This window comes from Ictidomys tridecemlineatus, unplaced genomic scaffold (genome assembly GCF_052094955.1).
Source record: "Ictidomys tridecemlineatus isolate mIctTri1 unplaced genomic scaffold, mIctTri1.hap1 Scaffold_270, whole genome shotgun sequence".
Lineage (NCBI taxonomy): Eukaryota > Metazoa > Chordata > Mammalia > Rodentia > Sciuridae > Ictidomys > Ictidomys tridecemlineatus.
The window spans coordinates 161,017-186,386 of NW_027522357.1; the positions used below are offsets into that span (position 1 = coordinate 161,017).

Sequence of the window (25,370 nt, forward strand, 5' to 3'; positions counted from 1 at the left end):
TTGTTTTTACTTTTCTATTAATTGTGCAATTAATAGTCTGTTTCCTAATTTACCACTGTTCCTACCCTGCTTCCTGGAACAATATTGCTGTGGTAGGTATGCTCATCTTCAAACTTAATACAGCAATAAGAATGTGCTAGAGTTTACACATTTGCTCAATTTTGCTCCAATATGGTCCTTTGATTTGAATTAACTTCAAACTTTTGAATTGAAGTGGGTAGGATAGTACCAGATTGCTTTGAAAGGAAATTGGATCAGTTATGGTCTGTCTTTTAGGCTGTTCCTTAGAGCTGGCCTAAATTCACCCTCATCTGATAGTTCTACTTAGAAATAGTGTGCCATGATCAGATCAATATCTTATATGGGAGTGTTCCCCAGATTGTAGCTGTGATTTTTTTCCAGATGACCAGATTGTTTTTCTGAAAGTGAGCATATTTTTAGTCATGTTGATTAGTTGTTCTATATCACATTGCTATTGTTTCTATGGTTAACATTAAATGATTCTAGGGTTAACATTAAAACTATCTCTCTCAGAATAATTACAAATTTTTGAGTGGGTTTACATCGTCTAAATCATGTCATCTAAAAATAATTGAGTCAGATGCTAATGAGATACTGCAGGAACAACTGCTGTTTTTCTGACAACTGATTGCGAAACCTTAAAACCTGCATACCTTGTCTTTATAAAGTGATGAGTATGCAAAATCTGGAAAGATATTCTATTTTTTTAATATAGGTAGATACGACTGCCATTTATTTCCTATTTAGATATATTGACGTTCATATGAAAATATGCAGGTTATTAGCCTATTATAATTTCACTATTTACATTACTTTTAACTTGATGAGACATAAATAAAACTGTCATAGTACACAAGGTGGATATTTGATACACAGAAAATAAAGATTTGTGACGAGCTTTTTTGTGGGTTACATGTAGAACCCATGTATTTTAATATTCACTATTTTAAATGAACAATGCATGAAGGGAATGCAATACTTGGCCTATTTTTAAACTAGTGTAAACCCTAATCATACCATCAATTTGCTTTTTAAAACGAATAACAGTTATTTTAGCCCTTGCACTTCAAGAGATCTAGTCTTTAATTTTTCAGTTGTCTGTTAGGTCAGTTTTGTTTACTAGATGAATGTTAATAAAACTATATGAGCCTGAAAGAATTCTCAACCAAATTTAGTCTTTTCTTTCATCTGGATTGGGTTAATTTCACAAGTGCAAAAATAGTTCAGTATACAGTAGTTCTAGGAAATGAAGAATTTGCCTTAATAAAATGTTCACTCAACTGAAACTCTGAGTAGTCAAAATTTCCAGACTGTAAACTTCCCAAGAGAAGGGCCTCATCTTCTCCATGTCATGTAAACTTTCCAAGGTGCTTGGCAGCACTCTACTCTGTACCCTGTGGAATGCTCAGTACCTTTTTGTTTGATGTTACTGATGTTTGATGTTGCTCCCTTAAAATCTACTATTAAAATGTAGCAAAACTGATACATTGTTCTTTCTGTTTTCTCATACTATAAAATATGTATATCAAAGTGATAATTTAAAAAAACAAACTTTTTTTGGTTGTAGATGGACACAGTACCTTTATATTTATATGTGGTGCTGAGGATCAAACCCAGTGCCTCACATGCAACCCCAGCCCCTCAAAGTGATAATTTATATGAAGAAACATTTAGCATCCTTCACATAAGAATGCTTTTTTTTTTAACCTCGATTTATTTATGTGGTGCTGAGGATTAAACCCAAGGCCTTGCCTGTGCTAGGCAAGTACTCTACCACTGAGCCACAACCCCAGCTGCCACCAAAGAATGGGGTTATATGGGAAAAAAAGAGGATGCTTTATATGAATGTCTTTCATCAGCATTAAACAAACATAAATTGAACATTGTCGTCAGCTTAGCTTTAATTCAGACCTGATTGACCAACCCCCCCCAAAAAAGGTGATTTTATCTTGAAGCAGTTAACACAAAGCAATCTGTATCTCACAAATTAGTTGTTTAAATTTACTTTCTAGTGTGGGAGGGGATGAGTCACTGGACAATAATTACAACTATAGCAGTAATACTTTCAGGTTGAAACACTACTGCTTCACAAATGAAATGATTTTAGTAACTAAACTGAAACACAATTTGCTGGAGAGGACTTCTAAAACTTTTGAGATACAAAAGTATAATTGAATCAGGGGACAGTATTCTCTACACAACCTGTATATTGGCAGATACCTTGGGCTTTGCTACAGAAGTGGTACAATCAGATGGATGTAAGGAGAGGCAACTATGGGTGGGTTCAGAACTGCTCAGATAAACTACGTAGAATGCATTATAACTTACTAATAGAATAAATACAAAAAAGGCTTTAGAGGGAAAACTACTGTTGTTTTGAATAAAATAATAAATCTGCCTTTCCTTGAAAATCTATCTTCCTAGCTGACATCACCTTTATTTAAATGCTATTTTAAAATTAGAAGTTTTAGTAACTTCAGCATTGCCTTGTGTCCTGTAGAGGTTGAAAGATACATTCAAAATTGGTGTTTGTGACTTAAATTTTATTTTACATGGTTAAAAATGGCATAAGCTATTATATGGTTTTCCTCTTACACACACAGCTGCTGCTTCTAATATTAAATGGAGGTTATGTAGATTGAATTCTTCCTAAAGGACTCAAATTCTTTTTATTCTGAGTTATCTTCAGTAGTTTAGAGATTTTGTTTCACACTGAAGCTTTTGCCTCTATTTTGAGAATACTTAGGGGACATAAAAAGAACAATGATATGTTATGTTCTAGGTTTCAACAATCCTATTACTTTCTAGAATTTAAAAGAATGGAAGAATATGGTCTAGCAGTAAAAAAAAGTACTAGGCTTTTATAATTTTATTTAAATCTTAAACCTCTTAAAATGTACTGTTAAAATTGCCGTAATTAATATTACAGTTCTGGAGAGCTAGTTCTTAGAAACATTGTTTTAAAGACAGTAGTTACAGATTCAGGATTTGCTTTAATTGATTTTTAAATAAAATATATTTGAGTATCTATCAAAAAAAGAATTTAATTCAGCCCATATTTGCTGATTATAGACATTATAAGTTTATGAGTTTCATTCATTCTTAGAGGATTATACTTTTCTAATTTTTTTTTATCATATTCCTTGAAAATCAGTGGCAAGGTATGGGAAAGAGAAGAGTGTGTTGTGTACATTTTTAAAAAGAAATTTCCTTATTTTATAGACACAACATACTACCTTATATTTTACTGTTATAATGCAATAATGGCAAAAGCAGTAGAACTTCAGGTCAAACAACTCTTGCTACTAATGTAAACTCATTCTCAGAAAACCATTCTCACATAGACAGTGGTTAGAAAAAAGTACATGAATGTGCTACAAAAATAGAGCCACAAGACTTCTCACAAGTAAAAGAAATCCTCTGTAGAAGTCCACAGTTGACCAAGGTCCAGCCTCCTTAACAGTGAGCAACAGGGAATATGCTGCCAAGTCACCATCTTCAGTTCTGAGAGTGAGTTTACATGCTTCCCCAATGGCACAAAGTCTCATGACGATCCAATGAATCAACAGACACTTGGGAAATATTAATAAACAATTTTTTATGAACTATTACAACAAAGAACTTCAGCAAGAAGGAAAATGAAGTTTATGATCTTTGAGTAAACATTTTTAGCGTAACAGTCTCTGCAACCAGATATTGAAAGAGAAAAAAATCAAGCTTATAAAACACCATTTCTCTGTTATCAACTGGAATACACTAAAAATAGGATAATGGAAATACATGTTTTAAAGCATTTCCACAAGAAATGTCCATAATTATGACATTCTAAATCATTTAGCAATTGTATATGCTACATTAACTAAAACAAAGATATTCCTTATTGCACATTTTAAAATTGGAAGAATACTCTAGCTTAAGTGGGGATATTTAGGGGGAAAATATTTTGGCTCAAAATGTATACTGCGCCAAGGCAGCTTTATTCTAAAAACATAAACCTTTTAAAATAAACTTTTATATTTTGAAGCCAATAATCCTTTAACTCGATGAATAGTTCATAGTCCATTTTCTGACTAAGTGTCAGAGGTTAATTTTACAGGCCCTGTTTTAAGGCCTGTGAACATCCCTCACACCTGAGAATCAGGTGTAGGTGGAGCTTCATCTTTAAAGCCTGAAGGCATTAAGTCTTTTGCAGCAGGTGGTGGCCCATAGTCTTGGGGACCATGAGTTGGAGGTGGTAATGGGGCACCAGAAATGAAGTACTCTCTTGGGCCAAATGAGCCTAAAGGTCTAAATGGTGTTGGTGCAGGTTCTGGAAAAAAATCACGAGGGTCAAAAGGCAAATCCCGTTTTCCAGGTGAAACACCTGGTGCATATTCTCTGAAGCCTATTGGTGGATGAATACCAGGACCTGGAAAATAAAAAGGAAGTTATGTAAATACCCAGAAATTTCTGAACTAGGGTGATTTCAAGTATGTTGATATTATAGTCTTTAATTTCTCTCAAGCCTAGAACATCAACTGGTAAACATCCTGACTTGCCAGATGAGGCAAACTGAAATGGAACAAGTTTAGGTTATAGACTTTGGCCAACCAGCCATGAAGCAACATATTAAGGATTTAAATATGGCTCTACCTAGCTCCAGGCTTGTCGTTTTTCTTTTCCTACTATATAATTGCAGAATTATTTCTATCTCACAAGAGCTCCATTTATATTTGGAAGTACTATATTACCATGAAAAGATGATAGATTATGAAATAAGAACTTTACTACATCAAAGAAATTTTGATAAAAGGAAATCCCACTATTTATTACTCTATCCATTAAAAATTCATGAAGTATTTCAGCATGGACTTTACACATGCCATCAGAATCAAGGTGCAGGCCCTCCAGGAAAAGGCCTTCCACAGCCACCTAATTAAATCAGCAACATTTATTAGATCACTGTTAAATCCTCCTCTTTAACACTTCCCTCTGACTTTTCTCAAGGTAAGGAGGGTTTGACTTTTCCTTTTCTATATTCTATAACCTACTGCTTATGCTTCCATTATGGGTGATTACAAACTTTATGTTGTAGGATTTTCATATCTGTGACAAAATTTTAAGTTATGGCATGCATCTCATCCACCTTTCCATCTATTGCAGTGCATATCAACAGATTTTCAACAAACATCTGCAGAAGTAATATTTCTGGCTTTTCTGTATATAGCCCCTTATCCTTGTCTATGAGAGATAGCTATTGCCTATCTCAGTATAAGATTATGTAGTGTCCCATATGTCCCAGAAAACTGGAGGAAAAGTTAAAATGTACTCAGCTTTATCCTTTCATTGTTAAGACCTGAGATAGCAACCAACTGTTTTAGCAAGCAATAGAAGTGGAAGATGAATGTGATTTATAAGTCAATCACTACTATTCAGATCATCATACCAAATGGTGGAGGAATTGGCTGAGGCCCAAAAGGCCCACCGAGCTGAAGTGGCAGTCCATACCGAATGGGAGGTGGTGGAGGCCATCCCATTGGGGGTCCCATGGGGGGGCCCATGAAGGGTACCCCTGAGAAAGGAGGGGGCCCTTTCATAGCCATATGAACCTGCAATTTAAGATTTGAAAGAAGTTAAAAGTTTTAAAATTCCTATGTATTAAGACAAAGTACCAACACCGATAAAAGCTAAAACCCAAAACAGGCACCTGTCCAGAGAACACCATCAGTGCAACAAAACTCTACCCACCCCTCCTGTGTATTCCCACTGACAGCTTACAGAAGTTGGAAGGATGCCACAAGAGGGACCAGTTTGTTACTGATTATATCTGCACAGGAAAGGGAAAGGCAAGAGGACTGGCAGAGGTTGTTAACAGAGGTGATTTCTGACCAGTATGTCATGTTGTATTCACTACAATCTATTTCAAAGGGACTCCCCCCCCTCCCCATCACTTCCCTTTCATCACAATAGCTCATTACTTCCATATTAAGAATGAACAGAATAAAATGAAAAATCCATTCTCTACCCATGTAATAATAGCTACTATTCAGAGTATCTTCGGTAAGTCTTTCATATATTATTCAACCTCTGAGATCTTTAAGTAGACTGTCTTGTTTTAAATAAGAGGGAACAAAAGCAACTGGAATATCATAATTTGTTGAAGGCCACACTGCATATTAAAGAAACTCAATCCCAGGTTTGCCTCCAAGCCATGCTTTTCCCACCTCTACTCCTCTCTAACAATGGGTCTTTGCTCTCTTTTAAATCTTCTACTACAAAGGGGTTTGGGGTCTTATCTAAGCTGCCCTTAGATTTCTCCAGAGATGTATATTCCTAGAATATATATACACTGGAACTTGAGAAGTATTTTCCATCACAGTGCTATATACACAAATTAGGAAGAAAAGGCTTTAATATTTACTTTCATTTACTGTACACCATTTGAGATATTGATTTATCATTTCCTATGAGTAGTGGGTTTGAAACTAAACAATTAAAAATTTATTTTATTATAGAGCTGCAGAAGACCTACCAGATATAATAGCAACACAGTTACAAGAGAATACACTTATGTGAACAAATGAGACCATTGCTTGGGACTGGCTCAAGAGGTCATTTCAGATTATCATTGTTTCACTGAAACAGTATTTCACTTTCAGAAAATCTGATACCAATCTAATTCAAATCACTCAAAATAGGGTTTGCACAAATGGAGGAATTCTTAAATAACATTCTTCCAAACAAAAATAAAAATGATGAATTATATAATTTATAATGAATTTACTTTGCCTTAGAAGATTCAACACAAAACACCATATAAAGTTAGAGTGATAACTTTTTACATTCTGTAGTTCATTACAGTTGTACACACTTAAGCAACATTCCCAAGGAGAAAAGTAAGCTCAATATTGCATGCAGTTTAAAGCAAACAAGATCAGTGTCATGCTCTGAATATCCTTCCCAGAAATGCACAGAATAAAACCCAATTCAGTTCTCAACCTCTAAGTACTTACTCCAACTGGATGCTCAGTCAAAGAAGTAAGGGTGGAGACTGAGGGGGTCTCAGGTTCTTGGGGAACAGTTTGCTTTATAAAAAACAAATGGGATAGTACAAATAGAACACAAAGAAGGATAAAGCAAAGAGAAAGTACTGTAGGAAAGCTACATGTTCCTGCATGACCACATGATTCACAGTAACTACAGAACTTACCTTGCCCTCATTCGTCACCTTAGCTGGAGAAGAACTTCTGGAGCTGCTGTTCATGTGAGCTGGACCACATCCTGGGTCTGTTAGAGATCAAAGAATGGATTCAGACTTATTCTAACATGAAAAGAATAAAAATCCTCCATCCACAATTACAGATTCTTTGAAATTACTTGGTCCTTTACCAGAGGCAACGGGTTTCCCAGATGCCTCAGAAGACCAGTACGAGGTAAATGTCCATCCATTGACCCTTGGGAAAGAAAGATCAGAGCCCTTGTATGTATTTTTCAGAAGAAATAAACCACTGGTGGACAGGTCAGGGTTCAACAATAACTGGAAAGCAACATTAAAAATGGGTTGCCCAGGGGTTGGGGTCATAGCTCAGTTGTAGAGTGTTTGCCTAGCATGTGTGAGGCACTGGGTTTGATTCTCAGCACACATTTAAAAAATAAATAAAGATATCATGTCCATCTACAATTAAAAATATTTTTTTTAAAAAAATGGGTTGCCCAATACGTAAATCACAATTTATGAAGAGACTTAAGTAAAATAAAGAACTGCCTTGGGTTGATAGAACAGCAGATTAATAAGTACTGGTCCTAAACTTTAAGCTATAGACTTGAAGTATGTGTAGGCTGTTTTTTCTTTAGTCTGTATAACCTGACTTCCAATCTTACCAAGACTACAGTCCTATTTAGAATTGGAAATAAGACTCAGTATTTCATGTTGGAAATATGTATGCTACATAAAGTTTAAGGCTACTTTTATAATATTTTGGAAAGGAACACCATAGAGATTTAATTTAAAGATAAAGATAAAGGTTTACACTTCACAGTGTAAAATTTAAAAGAAAAAAACAATACAGGGACCTCCAGGGGGAAAAAAAATGTTTTCTATTCTAGAACAGATTTTACAGAAAACATTCACTAAGATAATGTAAGAAATTATCTTCTATGTATTGTACAGGCCCAAATTCTATGTTTTTATTAGAATATTCAAAAGGGAAAAAAAAAACAAAACCTTGAAGCAGTTTACTATAAAGCAACATGTGAATGCTCACCAAATCCGTTTCTGGGCATATCTTTTCGATTAAGAGTAGCAGAAGGAGGTCTTCCAGCTGGCTCTGCTGTCAGTGGAGGGGAACATTCTCTACCACTCACGGGGGATGGACCAAAAGAGCCATTATGGTTCAATGGACCTAAAGACAACAATGCCATGTTACTACTTTAAGGTAGCCTTCTCCCTGACACCAACCCTCACCTCCTGCTTTAGCAAATCATTCAGATTATTTCATAACCATTACACACATAAATAAAAAGTAATTTACATACATTCTGCACCAAGAAATAAAATAGCTCCTTTTACAAAGTGCCCCCTACCTCTCAGAGGAGGATTTTCTAAATTTGGTCTTCCCGGCATAGGTTTTACAATCATGGGTTCATCTTGCTGCATTGCCATCTTTTGGGTCATTTCCAATAGTCTTGAATATTGAGAAAGAATGGGCTGAATTATGAAACAGCAATCTATTCCTTCATAGATAATATCTAGCATAACCTTAAAACACTATAAAACATATAGTAAGATACCAAAATCACATACTTCTGTCTCAAATTAGCAGCTTCCCTTTTCTCTTCAGCTATAGCTCTTCCTGCAGAACGAGCTTTGAGCTATTAAAGAGAAAATATTCAAATTCAGTTGTGGTAGGCTATGCACAAAATAAAGAAAAGGGGGAAAAAAATCTTACCCAATTATCATGAGCTTTCTTCTCCTGCACAGCAATCTGAAAAAGACAACACATTAAAAAAATATGTTTTTAGGGACTCATTATAATAGCCTATAATTGTCTGTATTAGATACAAAGAATTCTGCAACTACAGGACAGTATTAATTACTACCTGGTTTTTAAATGAGCGCTCGGTTTTCTGTAGTTCTTCTTCCAGTTCTTCAATTCTCCGCCTAAGAATTACAACAATTGAATAACATTTGAAACATTCTGACCATTTTCCCTTTATTCCATCAGCTATACTTTTAAAGACTTTATCATACATAAGAAAAACATTTCTATAGTTATATGAATCCAGTGTGATCAAAACTAATACTACAGACCAGGTGCAATGCCACATGCCAGTAATCCCAATGATTGGGAAGCTGAGGCAGGAGGATCACAAGTTTGAGGTCAGTCTCAGCAATTAAGTGGGAACCTATGCAACTGAGACCCTGTCTCAAGGGAAAAAAAAGGTCTAAGGATGTAGCTTAGTAGTAAAGCACCAAAAATAAATAAATAAATAAAATAAAAACCTAATACTAATAACTTCTTTATCATTTAATTGCTAAAGATTCTGAATGATAAATTATAATTTCTGTAACTGTTCATCAGTGTGTTCTCAAGTAATTCTGCTAGAAATATCTTCCTCCTTAAAACATTTTTTATTTTTTTCAAATTATATCCATAGAAGATTTCCAAGGTCTATCAAATGCCACACTTTTGTGGGTCTTGATACATCACACAGCAAACTGATTTCTTAAAGAATTACTACAACAATCAAAACCCCCAGAATTGTTTGCATTGACCAAGTTCCCTATGGTCTTTCCCATTGGGTGTAAGTAAATTTTTTGTTAACATTTTTCATTTGTAAAGTTGAAATTTATTTTTTCTCCTGTGTGAATTGAATGTATTCATATCCTCTCGTTATTTATACTTCCATGCTATTTTCTTCTATCTACATAATGTAAAAAAAGATTAAAAAAGAAAGCTAACACTAGATCATTAGACATTGACACCCTCCTTTAGAAACTGAACTCACTTGTAATTTTTAACTTCCTGTACAGCGGAAACCACCGTTTCATCTGCAGCTGACAGCCGCTGCTCTTTTTCTAGTCTCTCATATTCTTCGTGGCTTAGTTTCCTAAAATAAAGCCAGTTATCAAATCAAAAGTTTCTCTTTGTAAATATCACTTCCCACAATTCTATAAAATGCTTAGGCACATAAAATAGAAATTCAAACCTGCAATTTCGTAAATCAAACTCTGGCAAATCACTTACATTTTCTAACTTCTCCTCTTAATTCTCTACTTACCAGTAAATAAAATAAATGTGAAAACAACATGTGCCCCAAGGGCAAGTATCCTGTGTGTAAGATAATAAAAACTCACTTTACTTCAATGTGAAAGATCAGGACTGATCAACCTAACATAATTAAACATATTAGGATAAAGCAGGGGATAATTCTTTTCTCGTTTCTGCCATGGGTAGGACACTAAGTATATCTTTGTCATGGAGGAACTCTTTTCTCAATCCAAGACTGGTACCATAATAAAGATATAGTCAGTCAAAGAAAAAATCTTCTAGAATATGTCTTTTTAGCTATGCAATTAACGACAGAACATTTTTCACACTTTAGATATCTATTTCAAAAGAATTGCAATTAAGCAAAAAGACAAATCTGAGTTTTGATAATGTCTGAAAAGAAGCCAAACTGACCCACGATCAGAGTATTATCTACTGACAAGTTTTAACTCTGATCATGAAACTCAAGATGTTCATCTACTGAGACAAAGGTAGCCACATTTAATGATTTAAAAAATACTATTTTCTGCTATCCTTGTATTACTTTAGCCATAGTTCCAATTCAAAAGATAATTAAATTGAAACTTAATTTTTCATAAATCAGAAGAACTATAGTAAAAAAGGATTATTGATACCAAATAGAAAAAGGGGATTATATATTCTTATATAGCTTCTCATTTAATTCTTCAGCAAGTATTTTATGAGTGGCTATAATATACTAGTTACCTTGTAAGATGCTAAAGAATAAAAGAGCTCACTGTTTCAGGTATAAATGACACCTAAAGGAATATAATAATTTTCCCCACTGGCTTAAGAAGGAATATGGAGAAAACTGAATCTTGAAGGACAGAGAGAATTTTGTTTCCAATTATCAAAGAGTTAGTCTGAGAGCACTAAGAACAATCAAAACATCTTTATAAGAATATAAAATTGTGTTTGAAAGGATCCAAGCTAAAAAGGCAGTGAAGATATATGTATGTGGCCAAGATCCATTAGAAAAAGGAATCTCAGAATTACAAGTAAGGCTGGCACTTTAAGGTACTTTTCTCCTAGGTTTACCCACATATTGAAGATAACACAAAGATATAATGAGTCTGAACTAAGCCTTCATCAAATTCCTGGGCTTAGAGAAAAAAACAAGTGTTTGGGGCTACAAATAAAGGGACCCTTAATAAAAGCCCTAGCCTTTGAGTTTAGATTAGAAAGTACTGCACACTTAAGTGATGAACAGGCAAAAAATCCAAAAGGAACAATACTGAAACATTGAAAAGACAAGTCATTTTTGAATTATCTTAATTGCTGACTAAGTTTAAAGTGACAGACAATCTTACTCAAGTAACCTCAACACTTTTCTATAAAAAGATAACTTCATCTTAGTCCTCAAATTTTATCTATAATTATCACAACAATGTTAGCCAATCAAAACTGATCAGGCACTCCATAAGACAAAATTCTGTGAGAAAAAAATCCCACAGAAAAGGAAACCACCTAATGGGGTTATCCGCACATGTTTTAAAATCACTGTGCTTTATATACTCAAAAAAGTAAAGTCAAGATTATGAATTTCAGGTTTGGGAATATAGTTTAGTTGTTAGAGTGCTGCCTTGCATGCACAAGGCTCTGAGTTCAAACCCCAGCACCACAAAAGAGGAAAAAAAAAAAGATTATGAATTTTGTCAAAGGATTAGAAACGATAAAACCAAGAAATAGTTGAGTGTGGTGACCTACCTACAATCGAAGATACTCAGGAGGCAGAGGCAGAATGATGAGATTAAAGATAGCTTGGAAAGCAGTAAGACACTAGTCCCTTACGAGAAAGAGCAAGGAGTCTGGGGAGGTAGCTCAATAGTAGAGCACATGGCTCAAGGTCCTGGGTTTGAGCTGTAGTACTGAAATAGGACTGGGGTGGTGGCTCAGTGGTGAAGCACGTGCCCCACATGTGTGGGGCACTGGGATCAGTCCTCAACACCACATAAAATAAATAAAATATTGTGTCGGGCTGGGGATGTGGCTCAAGCGGTAGTGCGCTCGCCTGGCATGTATGCAGCCCGGGTTCAATCCTCAGGACCACATACAAACAAAGATGTTGTGTCCGCTAAAAACTAAAAAATAAATATTAAAATTCTCTCTTTCTCTCTCTCTTAAAAAAATTCTATAAAAAATAAAATAAAATATTATGTCCATCTACAACTAAAATAATATTTTAAACCCTGAACTTTTTAAAATCCTAAACTCAATGAATGATTTTAGCAGCAGATTTGGGAAGTAAAATAAATCCTAGCGCTTTTAAGACAGGTCAGAAGAAAATATCCAGAAGAAGTAAATCCAGAATGTAGGAGGCAGGGGAAATCAAATTCTAATATGCATTATTATAATCAGAAGAGAGAATGAGGTAAAATCAACATTTAAAAAAAGACTCAAGAAATATTTAATGGTCCCAAACAACATAACTGCAAAAGGAAAAAGTGGGTGGGGTGGGGAAAACTACACCTAGGCACTTCCCAATAAAACTGTTAAAAAAACAGAGAAATGACTACAGGAACTAGGGGAGGGATAAGACCAAACAACAATGATAATGGACTCCTTAAAGAAAAAATTTAGAACAGATGGTAATTAATTGGATATTTTTAAATTGATAAAACTAAGTAACAGTCAAAATTCAGTAGCCAAAAGAGAGATCCTTTAAAAATGGAAACTGGTTTTAACTCTAATCATGAAGTTCATGTCAACCTAATACAGATTATAAAGGTAGCAATATTTAGTGGATAAAATACTATTCTGTTTATCCTTGTACTACTTTGATACACTAATCAAATCTATCATTAAAGGACAATGTTCAAATAGAATGAAAATAATTTCAAATATGAAACCAACAGTGTAGAATGCAGAACTACAGAAACTTTAAATATGTGTATAAATTGAATGAATGTCTTATGGAGTTCACAGTATATGAAGTACTAACATACAATGCCACAACAGTTATCTGATTCGGGAGCTACTTAAAGCCCATAAAAAAATAATAAACCTATTAATCTATGTCAGGTTTTTATTAAATCCAGAATATATACCATGGCCTTTAAATTATGGGAAGATGAATAAAATTATAATTATAATTATATAATTACAATTATATAATTATAATTCCATTATAATTTATGATTACATCAAGCTTATACAGGGGATGAGAAAAATAATTAAAAATATTTAAACTATTAAAAAGATACAAGGAAGAAAAAAAGAACAGGTCATCAAATAGAAAGCAAATTCTTCATAAACCACAGGCACATATTGACATGGACAGACATATTTTAGAAAGTCCATTCAAGCAGCTATAGAGAAAATTACTAAGAATTTGAAATAAATTATATAAAAATATAAATAATGGAGAATGAAGACAGATGACCTAGGTTAGAAACAGAAAAGATGACACAGGAATGAACTAACATAGTACCTGGGGATGAGTAAAAAGAGTACAAACCACAGATGATGACTGAATGAATTTTGGAGGAGTTGAGGAAAATAGTGCTATAATTTAACGGCATTACAAAGAAAATTAATTGCCATTTAGGTCATTCATATTACTAGTAGGGACAGAGAAAACAAGTGTTCTCTTAAATAAAAAGTGATAAAATGAGAAATGTTTCTTTGAAACAGGCCAGGCATTTAGAACTGGCCTGAACTAAAATTTGAGATTCTAAAAAGGTCGCTTGGAGATCACAGAATTTTAGAAAAGTTAATGGAAAGGTTTCAATATTTAATGCATTAATTAGGCAATAGAAGTCAAAATACCTAAAAATAGTTAGGTCTATAAGAAGGTCTGTCTTTGCTTTAACAAGATATATATATATGCCGAAGAGTAAACTCAGGTGCAAACAAACAAAATCTGACACAAAAAAATCTATTTTTAGAGAATTCAAGTATTTTTGTGGATTAAAAACTTCAAATGAACTTTCAAAAAATAACTAGCTCCACACTGAGAAGATTAATATATAAATATATACTACAAACAAGTACTTCTGTAATCATAACTCCTAAGGTCCTTGCCACAGTTCAATTTTTAGTGTGAACATCTGAGATATTCAAGTCCAAAACTTGTACCATCAATAAGTAAATATTATTCCTTTTTGAAGTTTTTATTCTACTAAAACATGTCATTCCAAATCACTCAGTATTTTTAAAGGTCCAGAGTTAGAGATAAAAGTTCAAAACATTAGAATTACATAACTGATCACAATGAAAGGTAATTAAAATAAATAGTGGGATCATAGAAAGGGCCTAGATCTTTTGAGAGGTATTTCCACATCAGTGACTGTTAATACCAGTTTACCACTTCCTGCCTTCATATGAATTTGACAATTGATTACGATGTCCTCACAGCCTTAGTTTATGGTTCCAACTACCTCAGGACTCTTAAGACTGACGATGGAAAGAAAAATGCAACTTATAGGAAACAAAACACAAAGGAAAAAAGACAAATCTCTACTTATTACAACTAGAAAAAATTGTAAATAATCTTAAGAAAAGATAAAATTATCTGTTAGTTCACACAGTGATAACAATAACAAACAATGAAAATCTTACTTTTGTAGTGCCATCTCATTTTGCTGGTAGAGTTCATTTAAAATCTCCACTTTCTGCCTAAGAGTTTTGCATTCCTCTTCCAGTTCAGCTTTAGAAGACCGTAGTGAATTGCAGTCACTTTCTAATTTCTTTATTTGGTCTGTAAAGGATAAAACAGCTTATCTCTATATGTGTACAAGGACTTAAGAACTTGTTTGAGGGAGTAGTGCCAAGAAAAGTAAGAAGCATGAAAGCAAGAAGCCATTCTTTATCTTTCCAATAAAATTTTAAGTCTTTTCAACATGGCAATTTCTTCTCAAGAAGAACCCACCTTCTAGATTACATATTGTGGACATCAAGGCGCTTTGCTTAAGTTGTAAAAGTTTTAGATCCTCTTCAACTACTGATATTGTAGTTTGTGTCTAAAAATTGCAGAAAAGAGAGGTATTCTTAAAAGTGAGGCACAGGAAGAATTCACAGGCACTATGGGACTCTTACAAAGAACTACACCCGAGAGACATCCATCATCTGCTTAATTTGATCTTTGATCTTCTCGTTCCGATCACCTAAAAAACAAAAGATTTTTAGCTTTTCCTTTCCTTACTTTTAACTCTATATTCTCCTAACTTCCCCAAACTAAAGATGATTGTGTTCAAACACCGGAAGAAAAAAAATCAATTAAATAATTAAACTGATTAGACTAATGACTTTTAAGAGAATTGCAAGCTTAGATTTAAAAAAAAAAAAAAGAAAGAGGTGAATTTCAGACTGGGGTTGTGGCTTAGTGGTAGAGTGCTCACCTAGCATGTGTGAGGCACTGAGTTTGATCCTCAGCATAAAAATAAATAAAAGTACTGTGTCTGTTTTTTTTTTTAAAAAAGGTGAATTTCTAGTTTGCACAACTAAAATGTTATCTATGTTATTCTTGTAAGATAAAAGCTTTTCTTCTCTCTCAGATCTATCTTCACCTGGGCAAGTAAGTGTCTTGTTTAGAAAGATTCAATCCTCTATTTTCTCCCTGAATCTACTACCAGGTGTGGTTTGAAATACTTGCTATGTAAGCAATATCCAACTTGGGAGAAAACATCTGGAAATATTTTCCTCATCAGTAAACACTGTTACACTCCCTCTCTAGCTTTCTGATAGTCTCTAGCCTCTGTTCTCACAGCCTTAGTTTATGGTTCCAACTACCTCGGGACTCTTAAGACTGACTGTGGACTTAAAACCACAGAGCCATAGAGATGATGAGTATCAAAATCAAGTATCATCTGCATAAGTTAAGAAATAAATTTCTCTTACTGTACAATGTTCAATACTTAGAGGTATAGGATGTGACTATTGTAGCTGCAGTGTACTTACTAGTTTTCAATGGGATAGAAAAAGTCAAGTGTTCTTCACATGCCTATTGCTACATTATACCCCAGCAACCCACCTCTGCCAATGCAACAGACATATCTATAGATCCAGTGATATGTGTCTACAACCCTGAAGCTTAAGAAGAAATTCAGCCAGCTGAAAAGTGGCATCTGTATACTTAATTAAAGACAGGAAAGCAAAAAAGGATTCAACCTCCCTGAGACTGATCTTACCTGCTAACTCTCCATTGGTTAATTCATCTGACTCATCTCGACTTTGATCCTCAGATTCAGATTCACATTGTAACCGATTCAACTGTGTGATGTAATTAGTTAGAGCCTAGAAAAGAAGCAAAAGGTTGGAAGACTCTCGATTTTAATTCAAAGATTTCAGGAGAATTCATGAGATGAAACATGTATTTGGAGTATAAACTTACATTAATAGTATCATCTTTAAGACTAAGCGTTACTTGTAAATCTTTCTGTGACTTCTCAAATGATTTCATTTGTTCACTGAGCTCAGCGTGTGATGTACTCCAGTCTTTCACTTCCTGCTGCAACTGAAAAGTCAAAACACATGAATTCCTATGGGTTAGGGAGGGGTTTCTGCACTGGATACATCAGGACTACAAGACTTAGACAAAGAAATACAGAGCCATACTCCTCGGTGGCCTCCCTCAATCGAGGAGGTTGAGACCTTGGTTAAGGAAGAGGGCAGAGTGGCCTCAACTCTCACAGCTGCAGTAAGAACATCAGAGCTATCAGGAAGTTGACCCTGTTTATTGCATTCCCCAGAAAATTGCTGCCAATTCAAATAATTTACCTCCAGCAGGAATGGCTGGGCACATATGACTGTCTCCTAAATTTAGATTCCTTATCATGTAATCTTCCCTTGGCCGGTGAATCAGTAACTACTCAAAAGAGGATCATAAAATACTTAATTTTCTGGTTTAAAAAGTTTCTTTGAGGCTATGCAAGTTAATAACTGATTGACATTTGATAAGAAAAGCAATAATCCAAAAATCCAAAACAGATGGAGACCATATATATGCACTCAATTTGGGGAGCATTGTTTAAACTTTGCATATCTAGAAAAGGTCCTACATGAATATTCCTTACCTCAGAAACAGATCCAAAAAAGATACAAGATAATGATATTCACTTCTCTAGTTTACATTATGTATGACATCAAATTTTATTTACCTGCTCTTTCTTCTTCTTAAGCATGGTATTTTCTTTCTGAAGCTGACAGCATTCAAACTTCACCTTCTCTTCACGAAGCTTAGCTTCATTAAGGACAATGTGAAGCTAATGCAAAACACTACAGTTAGTGAATTAATTCCAAAGAAAAAACAAAGTTATACTTTCCCAAACCACACATCATACAGTTCTCATTTTTTGCACATTTTAGCACACCTCAAATTTTTGGTCTGCAACAAAACTAAGATATAGTATTAATATCCGTTAGCAAGAGTTGGCAGCTTTACCTCTGAAAGTTCAGAAGTATTCACTGAAATGACATCTTTAAGCTTCTCTATAGTTTTCTTATTTTCCATTATCTGCCAGGTGAAAACAGAACACAAAATATGCATTAGGATTTCAGTAGAAATACTGATATATATATGTGGGTGTGTGTACACACACATATATATACTAAAAAGATAAACACAACAAAATTTTTGTCAAGCCATCCCATTACATTTCAGGTAAATGCAGGGGATCCAGCTTTGGACTAAGCAAAAAATCAAGAACTGAAAGAGATGAGGGAAAATGAAGTCATAAATATTTCATGGCATCCACAACCTTACTGTTTATGAGATAACCAGAAAAAAATGGTCAAAGTATAGAAAATCATAATGCAATAAGTAAATAAAATGTTTTAAAGCACAGAAAATTAACTAATTAATTACTGTTTCAAGTAAACCAGTTCAAATTAGTAATTTTTTTCTAGTGATAGAGAAAAAAATTTCCCAAAATCATTTTTAAAATTTTCTTATCTGAAGTAAAAAATGATAAAATTTAAGGAAGAATAGACTAATCTCACATACAGAAGAAATCCAAAAAATTTATAAATATACCCGCTCCTTAAGGAAGTGGATATAACTCTGCAATCTTTGTTTGCAATGCCTGGGATTGAATCCTGGGCCTCATGTATGCTAGGCAAGTGCTCTACCATGAGCTGCATCCTGAGCTTGTAACTCTTCATACTTTAACTGTGGGCTGTGCATGGTAACTTCAAAAGAATACAATATAAAAAGGATTGGAAAGAATTTTTACAGTGGAGAAATCTCATAAATACTACCTCAGCTAGGTGATCAAGCTTACTTGGGGGTAGGATATTTCAGAACACACTCTCTACTATCTTTTGCAACTTTTATGTAATTATAGAAACTTATAGAAATTGAAAATGAAACATGAATTGAAAATGAAATAATTTTTTTTAAGTACAGAAAATTGATTAATTCATTACTCTTTCAAGTAAAAAGTAAACAAATACTGTTCAACTGGACAATAGTTTTTTAGTTGTTTTGCATGTTTCCAAGGGCAGAGCAAAGCAATATGAAAATTATCCAAGGTTGAGAATAAAAATATTTCCTAGGCCCATAAAAATAATTTGTTGTATCAGTACTTAAAAGTTCCACAAAAATGGGCAGAAGTGGGTTCAACTTCCTTGGCTCCTAATCTTACTTTAGTTAACAGCTAGACTAAGTTTAACTTAACCAATTTTACAAAATATTTCAAAAGCCAAATTGCAGTAACATTTAGCAGCAAAACTCTTACCAAGTCCTGATTCTTAGCTTTCTGTTCTTTCTCAGATTCTAACATAACATGAAGACTTTTAGCTCTCTCATCCAGAAGTTCATTAGCTTTTTCAAGAAGCTTCATTTTATCCTGGAAAAAATAGGTGTCAAGATTACTCACTCATTACATTTACTTTTGAGTTTAGAATGTAATTCCCCCCAAAGAAGGGATTTTTACCTTGTATTTAGTTGTTTCATCAGAAAGAATCATTTTTTGTTTCATGGTTTCTTGAACCTGTTTCTTTGATTCCTTCACCTATGCAAATAAAGCATTCAGAATTAAGATACACAAATTATAGTGCTACTATACAAGTTACTTCCAGACAAGTGACCCTTTCCAGAAGAAAGCAGTACTTAATACATGACTGCTTAGAATTTGGATGATTTGTAGGAAATAATGAAAAAAATTTTAAAATACGATTTTTAAATTAAAACAGGTAGAAATGATTCAAGCTAGAACCAAGGGAGAAAGAAACAAAAAAATAATTATACCTTCTGTTCATAATTTGACAATTTCTGCATTAGTTCTTCATTTTCTTTTATGAAATTGTTCACCTTTTTGGAAATTTGCTGTTCATTGACTAAAAGGGGGAAATATACAAGATTATTACAATCACTAAATGAAATTCAATTATTCAATCTACTAAAAGCAAAGACATGTTATATGGTACTATGAGGAAATACTTCTTAGCATAGCTATTATGCTTTTAAAAAGCAATCTATGCTTATTAGCAATAAGAGTATAAAAATTATTAAAATTTAAGAAAAATATAAGAACAATGATATTTTGCTGGGCGCAATGGTACACACCTGTAATCCCAGTGGCTCAGGAGGCTGAGCTAGAAGGATCCCAATTTCAAAGCCAGCCTCAGCAAGAGCGAGACACTAAGCAACTAAGTGAGACTTGGTCTCTAAATATAGGAGGTTGGGGATGTGGCTCAGTAGCGTGCCCCAGAGTTCAATCCCAGGTACCCCTCCCATCCAAAATGATATTTCAATTTAAGCTTATTTCACAGATGGGAAATACAGTAAAGTGTTGTAGCTTGATATTCCTCCCTTCTCAAAACACTTTCTTTTCAGAAAATGGAATCATTTAATTTTTTGCAAAGAAAAACAGAAATGAAAACATACTGATTCACATTACCATTCTTTAAATTATCTACTCAATTACTTAATGCATGATTAAATCATTAGCATAGAAATACTCTTCAAATGTAATACATCTGCATTATATCAATATTCAAAGTTAATCTGCCCCAAATTAAAACTTATCATCTCCTTATCCACAATTTGTTCCTCCTCTTTATCTCCTATCTCAGAGTTGGAACATCATCATCTACTCTATTATCCATGCTAGCAACCTAGGAACAGTAAAATTTTCAGGAGGTAAAAAAGATAATAGACATTAAAAGTCACTGTATCTACTTCTAACATACATAAAACACACATCAAACACCAATACAAAGGGTTATTACAAGTTTAAGAGACCTAAAAATTTACCTTGATATACTCTATCTTTTACCTAGAAGAGAGAAAAAAGATTAAATTTGATATCAAACATCTGCTCAATAGAAACAGCATTCCTAAAACAACAATCAGAATCATAACCAAGTGAAAATTTAATAACATTCTGGTTCAGGATAATAATTTATAGGATTAAAAATAAGTAAATTATTTTAAATTTAATTGGTAGTGATATTTCATAAATAGCCTCTGACATAAAAACACTAAGATATGCACCTTATTTCACAGTAAATATGTGTGTGTGTATGTGTGTGTGTGTGTGTGTGTGTGTGTGTACTCAAAATCATTTACTTGACAATTCTAAATAACCAGGATAAAGTCTAGAAACAATGACTATTCAAAAGGAATCTGAGGAAACAATATTAAAGGCATAATCTTTGTACTAAGATATGCCACTTTCACTCACCAGAAAACATCTTAGAACTCCAATTTAAATTTGGCTATTGGCTGAATTTAGAAACTAAGAGGCTACATCATCTTATTTCTGCAAACCACTAAATATATAGCAAGAAATCTGAAAGGGAAGACTGCTAGAAGAAAATGCACAAGCAACAAGAGAAATGACAATTAACATATTCTGGAAAGGACAAAAACAATCATTTCCAAAAGGCAGCAATAAACTACCTGATAATAAAACGTAAGCAGAAATTTTTTTAAAACATCACTAAATTTCTTTGTAACTTAGCATATTACTTGTCCTTTCAAATGTTATAAATGGTGATGGGATACTCAGATGTGTCCATGGATCATCCATGGGATCTTCGTAATAGGAAATTGCATTCAGAAAACTCCAACACAGAAAGAAATGAACATTTCTTTAATGTCATAGCCTTGCTAACCTTTTACTCAAAATGACAACAGAGGAAAATGGGAAGTAGCATAAAAGCAGTCATCTAAGGTAAGGACTAAAGTTCCAAAGTCAAATGCTGAAACTGAGGAGCAACAAGCTAGGAACCAGATCCCACATAACCTAGTGAAAAGAGAAACAGGTACCAGGGTTCTTGAAATGAAAGAAACAAGAGAGAGAAATATAAAATGTTTTCATGTTTTTCCCTTCTCTTTATCCTTCTATTTCCTTTTTCCTTTTAGCTGAGAAAAAGTTCAATGATATTAGAAAATTCCTCACAGGAATCCAGGCAAACGATTCTTCTATTTAAGAAGGGAATACTTTCTAAGAGATTTTACACTCAATTGTACAAGGAGAGGAAACTTATCTTAACAATGATATGTCTGATATAATTAAGAAATCAGAAAAAGAACAATCAGATTTGAAAAGATTTGTATCCAATGCTTTTGGCCTCTTTAACTGTTAGGCTTTTCATATGCAAAGTCCATTTACCTAAAATAATTTTCTTCCAATTATGTTAAATAACTATGAAACAGAATGACCTACAGTACAAACATAAGTATGTATAAGCGCATATACACACACACACACACACACACACACACACACACACTTGTACATATATGTACACATATACACAGAGATAGACTAATTCTGCTCAGGAAAAAAAAAAGACTTAATGAACAAAACATTTAATGGATTTTTGGACAACACATAATCTATACTTCCAAATAAAAAGGTATTTTCTGAACATATGATCAAATCATAAAATCTGGGAAAAATTTATATAAAAGACTGGAAAAATTATCTCATCTCCTTTTTCTCATTTTACTGTATTTCTTTGCAGCATTTCCCCCTGTTTATATGTGTTTATATTAACATACAGTTCATCAACATTTAAATCTTAGTTTCTGCTTTTTTTCTCCACTTCACATTTAATTGTGAGCATTTTCTGTACCTCAAAGCTTTGAAATAAATACATCTGCCTACTATTACATTAATTGAACATACAATAACCCCTAAATGAATTATGTTGTGCTAAGTCTTCAATCTAATACACTGTTCCATTGAAAAACATTACCAAAATCTTCAAAGCATAGTTATTTCTTTAAGATAGATTACTAGACATATATGCTACATAAACGTATATTTATCTAACCTATCCTATCTTTTATCCCACTTTTAAGACTTCTGATACATATGAAACTACTGGTCAGGATGGCTGTAAGAATTACCAGTTCTACCAACTGCACCCACACTAAATTATTTTATAAGGTTAGTTTGACTTAAACCACTAATTTGTGTTTTAGCAACTGAAAAAGAAAAAAAAAGGGGGGGGCAGTGACTATATAAAATAATCCTTGTGCTTATGTGCTGAGGTATAAGTAAGTTAATTTACTCACAACAAGAACACTTCTCCAAAAGAAAATGACAAAGGATACAATCCCAAAGAAAACAGTGAAAACTACAGGCTTCCATGGTAGTCCATAAAAATCAGGCCCAGGTTGAGTATCATCAGGCAATGTAGTAAACAGCTGAAACAGACAAATTAGAAGAAATGGGAAACCTTAAATTTATAACAAAACAGTCACAAAGAATCATGGCAATTCTAAACCAACCTCCTCATCAGAAATCAACCTCCTCAATATTTTCCAATAGCTTCTTCAAGAGAGAGGATACTGGCAGTCTCACATTTTTTGTTGGCTTGCAGTGTTTTCAAGTATAATGAATCTAAATACTTTTTTAAAAAATATTTATTTATGTATCTTTAGTTTTAGGGTGGACACATTGTTTTGTTTTTATATAGTGCAGAGGATCCAACCAAGTGCCTCATGTATGCTAGGCAAGCGCTCTACCACTGAACCACAACCCCAGCCCGAATCTAAATACTTTAAATTGAGCATACATTTCCAGTTTGTAACAGGCCCTATATCATCACATTGTCTAACACCTGGCTAGAATCCCTCTGGATCATTCTTTTCTCTTAAATAACCTGGTTTTTATAATTTAAAAAATTCATTTAAGACAAAAACTTAAATATATGAAAGAACTAATTAATTTTATGGCAACAAATAAAAACAATGATGATATAAGATTTTAAATCTTACTTCCATTCCACTCTTATATAAACAGATAAGTGACATGTAATTTCAGACAACTCTTGAAAACTGGCTTAAACTTCTCTGAATTTAACATCCTTCTATAAAATTCAAAGCCTAATTTTAAATGGTTGCTCAAAGGCAGTGCAGTAAACACCTGCCTACTCTTCCCTGTTTTCACCGCCCTCTACACGTAATAGGAGATAACTGTCATTTGGGCCCAATTCCCCAGCAGTCTCCGTAGGGAAAACACCTGTAGTAACCTTAGCTGTTTGGATTGTTGGCTGCATTTCGGAACATACCATGAGGTTGTCACCTCTATTCCGTCAAAAAAAAAAAAGTGCAAGTGGGGAAAGCTCAAGTACACTCTCACCGGCCTTGCTTAACAATACAGTCAAGTCCTGCTTGCCTTGGGCCCGACACACTCCATTTCTCCGTCGCCACGACAGTCAGTGCACCCACTCCGCCAGAACTCAGCCACCCGCCTGCCAGAGCTGGGGTCCCTCCCTGGGAATGGGACCGTCACCTCCAGTAGCTTGGCAATGAGGGCTGCGTAGAGCACCTACAGGGGTCCCAGGAGCTCCGGGTCCCCCGGGAAAGCAGTGACAGAAGGCACAGTGGCAGGTACTGAGTCCATGGTGTAGGGACAGCTGAGCGGAAGCAACGCTTCCATGCAGAACAGCACAGGACCCTCTTTCACCGTTTCCTACTTTGGTAGGACCCAGCGCAGGGGGCGGGTACTGGGAGTGAACTTTGCCTTCCTCCACAGCAGGCGCTTTCCGCCCAAAGCAAGTAAAACACGCGTCATCAGAGGAAGCCCCTGGGCCGACAGCAGTGAGAGGACAGAGGATGCAGAGGGGCGGGCAGGGAGCGGAAAGAACCAACTGCGGAGCCCAGCGGGGGACAGCGCGAGGAGAGCCCAGCAGAAGAGTCCAAATGAAAGGACTCCAGAAGGAAAGAGACTCACCTGTCCCCGGAACTGGGACAGGACCAGCGATTTAGAAGGCCCTGGAGGAAGCCAGGGAACTAGCAAAAGGGGATTATAGGCAGAGACTAGGAAAAAGGAGAAAGTCAGGCCTCCCAGCTCCTCCCAGAGCAAAACCCTTTTGTCAACGTGTTGAGACACCAGGTACCTACCTGCCCCAAAAGTGCAGACAGAAGAGGAGAAGCTTCTCCTGCTCCCTTCTAAAGGACTACTGCTTGGACTGGGCTTTCCTTCCCTGCTCAATCCAGTCCTGTTACTTTCTCCAATTGTGGATGACACTCTTTTTAAAAAGCCTTACCCTAAGGAATCATGTCATTATCACCCCACTCCGGTGGCTTCATTTCTGGATGCCACATTTTAAAGTTGCATGACTTGTGGAAAAGAACAGAATCATGAATAGCCCCCGAAAAGCACGTGCTAAAAATTGAAGAAACTGGGGACGTTTAACTTGGGGAGGGAATGAACATATGTGGATCTTTAAAAATCTGTCGCCAAGTTGATTATAGTCAATTCAAAAGAACAAGAATAAGCAGGAAAGCACTGAAAAAGAAGAGCAATGAAGGGTACAGGGAGGGCAGACTATATAATTAATTCATGTACCCTCGTCCAAGCCCAAGAATACATAGAGATTGTGGGACAGAATAGAGAATCCAGAAACAGAACCAACTGGACACTTGGGGTACAATAAAAGTTAGTTTGGGGAAAATAGACTTTCTAATAAGTAGTGTTACCACATGGAAAATTATAAAATTGGATTTTTCTCTACTTATTCAAAAGATAAACTACAAATGGATAAGAAACATGAATGTAAAAATAGAAAATAAACAAGTACTAGAAAATATTGGGTGAAATTTTCTATGTATTATGAGTGGGCAAAACCTGCCTCATTGAAAAAATCTTTCCTGGCTGTATCTAAACCTGCTACACA

At 34.6% G+C, this 25,370-nt stretch overlaps 1 protein-coding gene across 1 annotated transcript; it reads right to left on the reverse strand.

Annotated features, from left to right (window-relative positions):
* Positions 1-3,602: 3,602 nt before the first annotated feature.
* On the reverse strand, positions 3,603-24,393 carry LOC144373159 (transport and Golgi organization protein 1 homolog). The gene is made up of 22 exons (XM_078036274.1): positions 24,024-24,393; positions 22,762-22,893; positions 20,488-20,509; positions 19,480-19,568; positions 19,166-19,243; positions 18,968-19,078; positions 17,674-17,745; positions 17,390-17,494; positions 16,624-16,746; positions 16,421-16,526; positions 15,342-15,397; positions 15,163-15,253; positions 14,853-14,991; positions 10,009-10,110; positions 9,100-9,160; positions 8,949-8,984; positions 8,804-8,871; positions 8,584-8,684; positions 8,265-8,402; positions 7,211-7,287; positions 5,447-5,609; positions 3,603-4,429 (listed from the first exon to the last, which is right to left on the reverse strand). The coding sequence occupies exons 4-22, from the start codon at positions 19,507-19,509 to the stop codon at positions 4,146-4,148; spliced, it is 1,941 nt and encodes a 646-aa protein (XP_077892400.1). The 5' UTR covers positions 19,510-19,568; positions 20,488-20,509; positions 22,762-22,893; positions 24,024-24,393; the 3' UTR covers positions 3,603-4,145.
* Between the last annotated feature and the right edge of the window lie 977 nt (positions 24,394-25,370).

Coding starts and splice junctions, on each gene's coding strand:
- LOC144373159 (XM_078036274.1), bottom strand. CDS start 19,509: ATGCAGAAATTGTCAAATTATGAACAGAAG. Junction 19,244..19,479: donor TGTCAAATTATGAACAGAAG/GTATAATTATTT, acceptor TTATTTGCATAG/GTGAAGGAATCAAAGAAACA. Junction 15,398..16,420: donor AACCAATGGAGAGTTAGCAG/GTAAGATCAGTC, acceptor TTTGTTTTTTAG/GTGATCGGAACGAGAAGATC.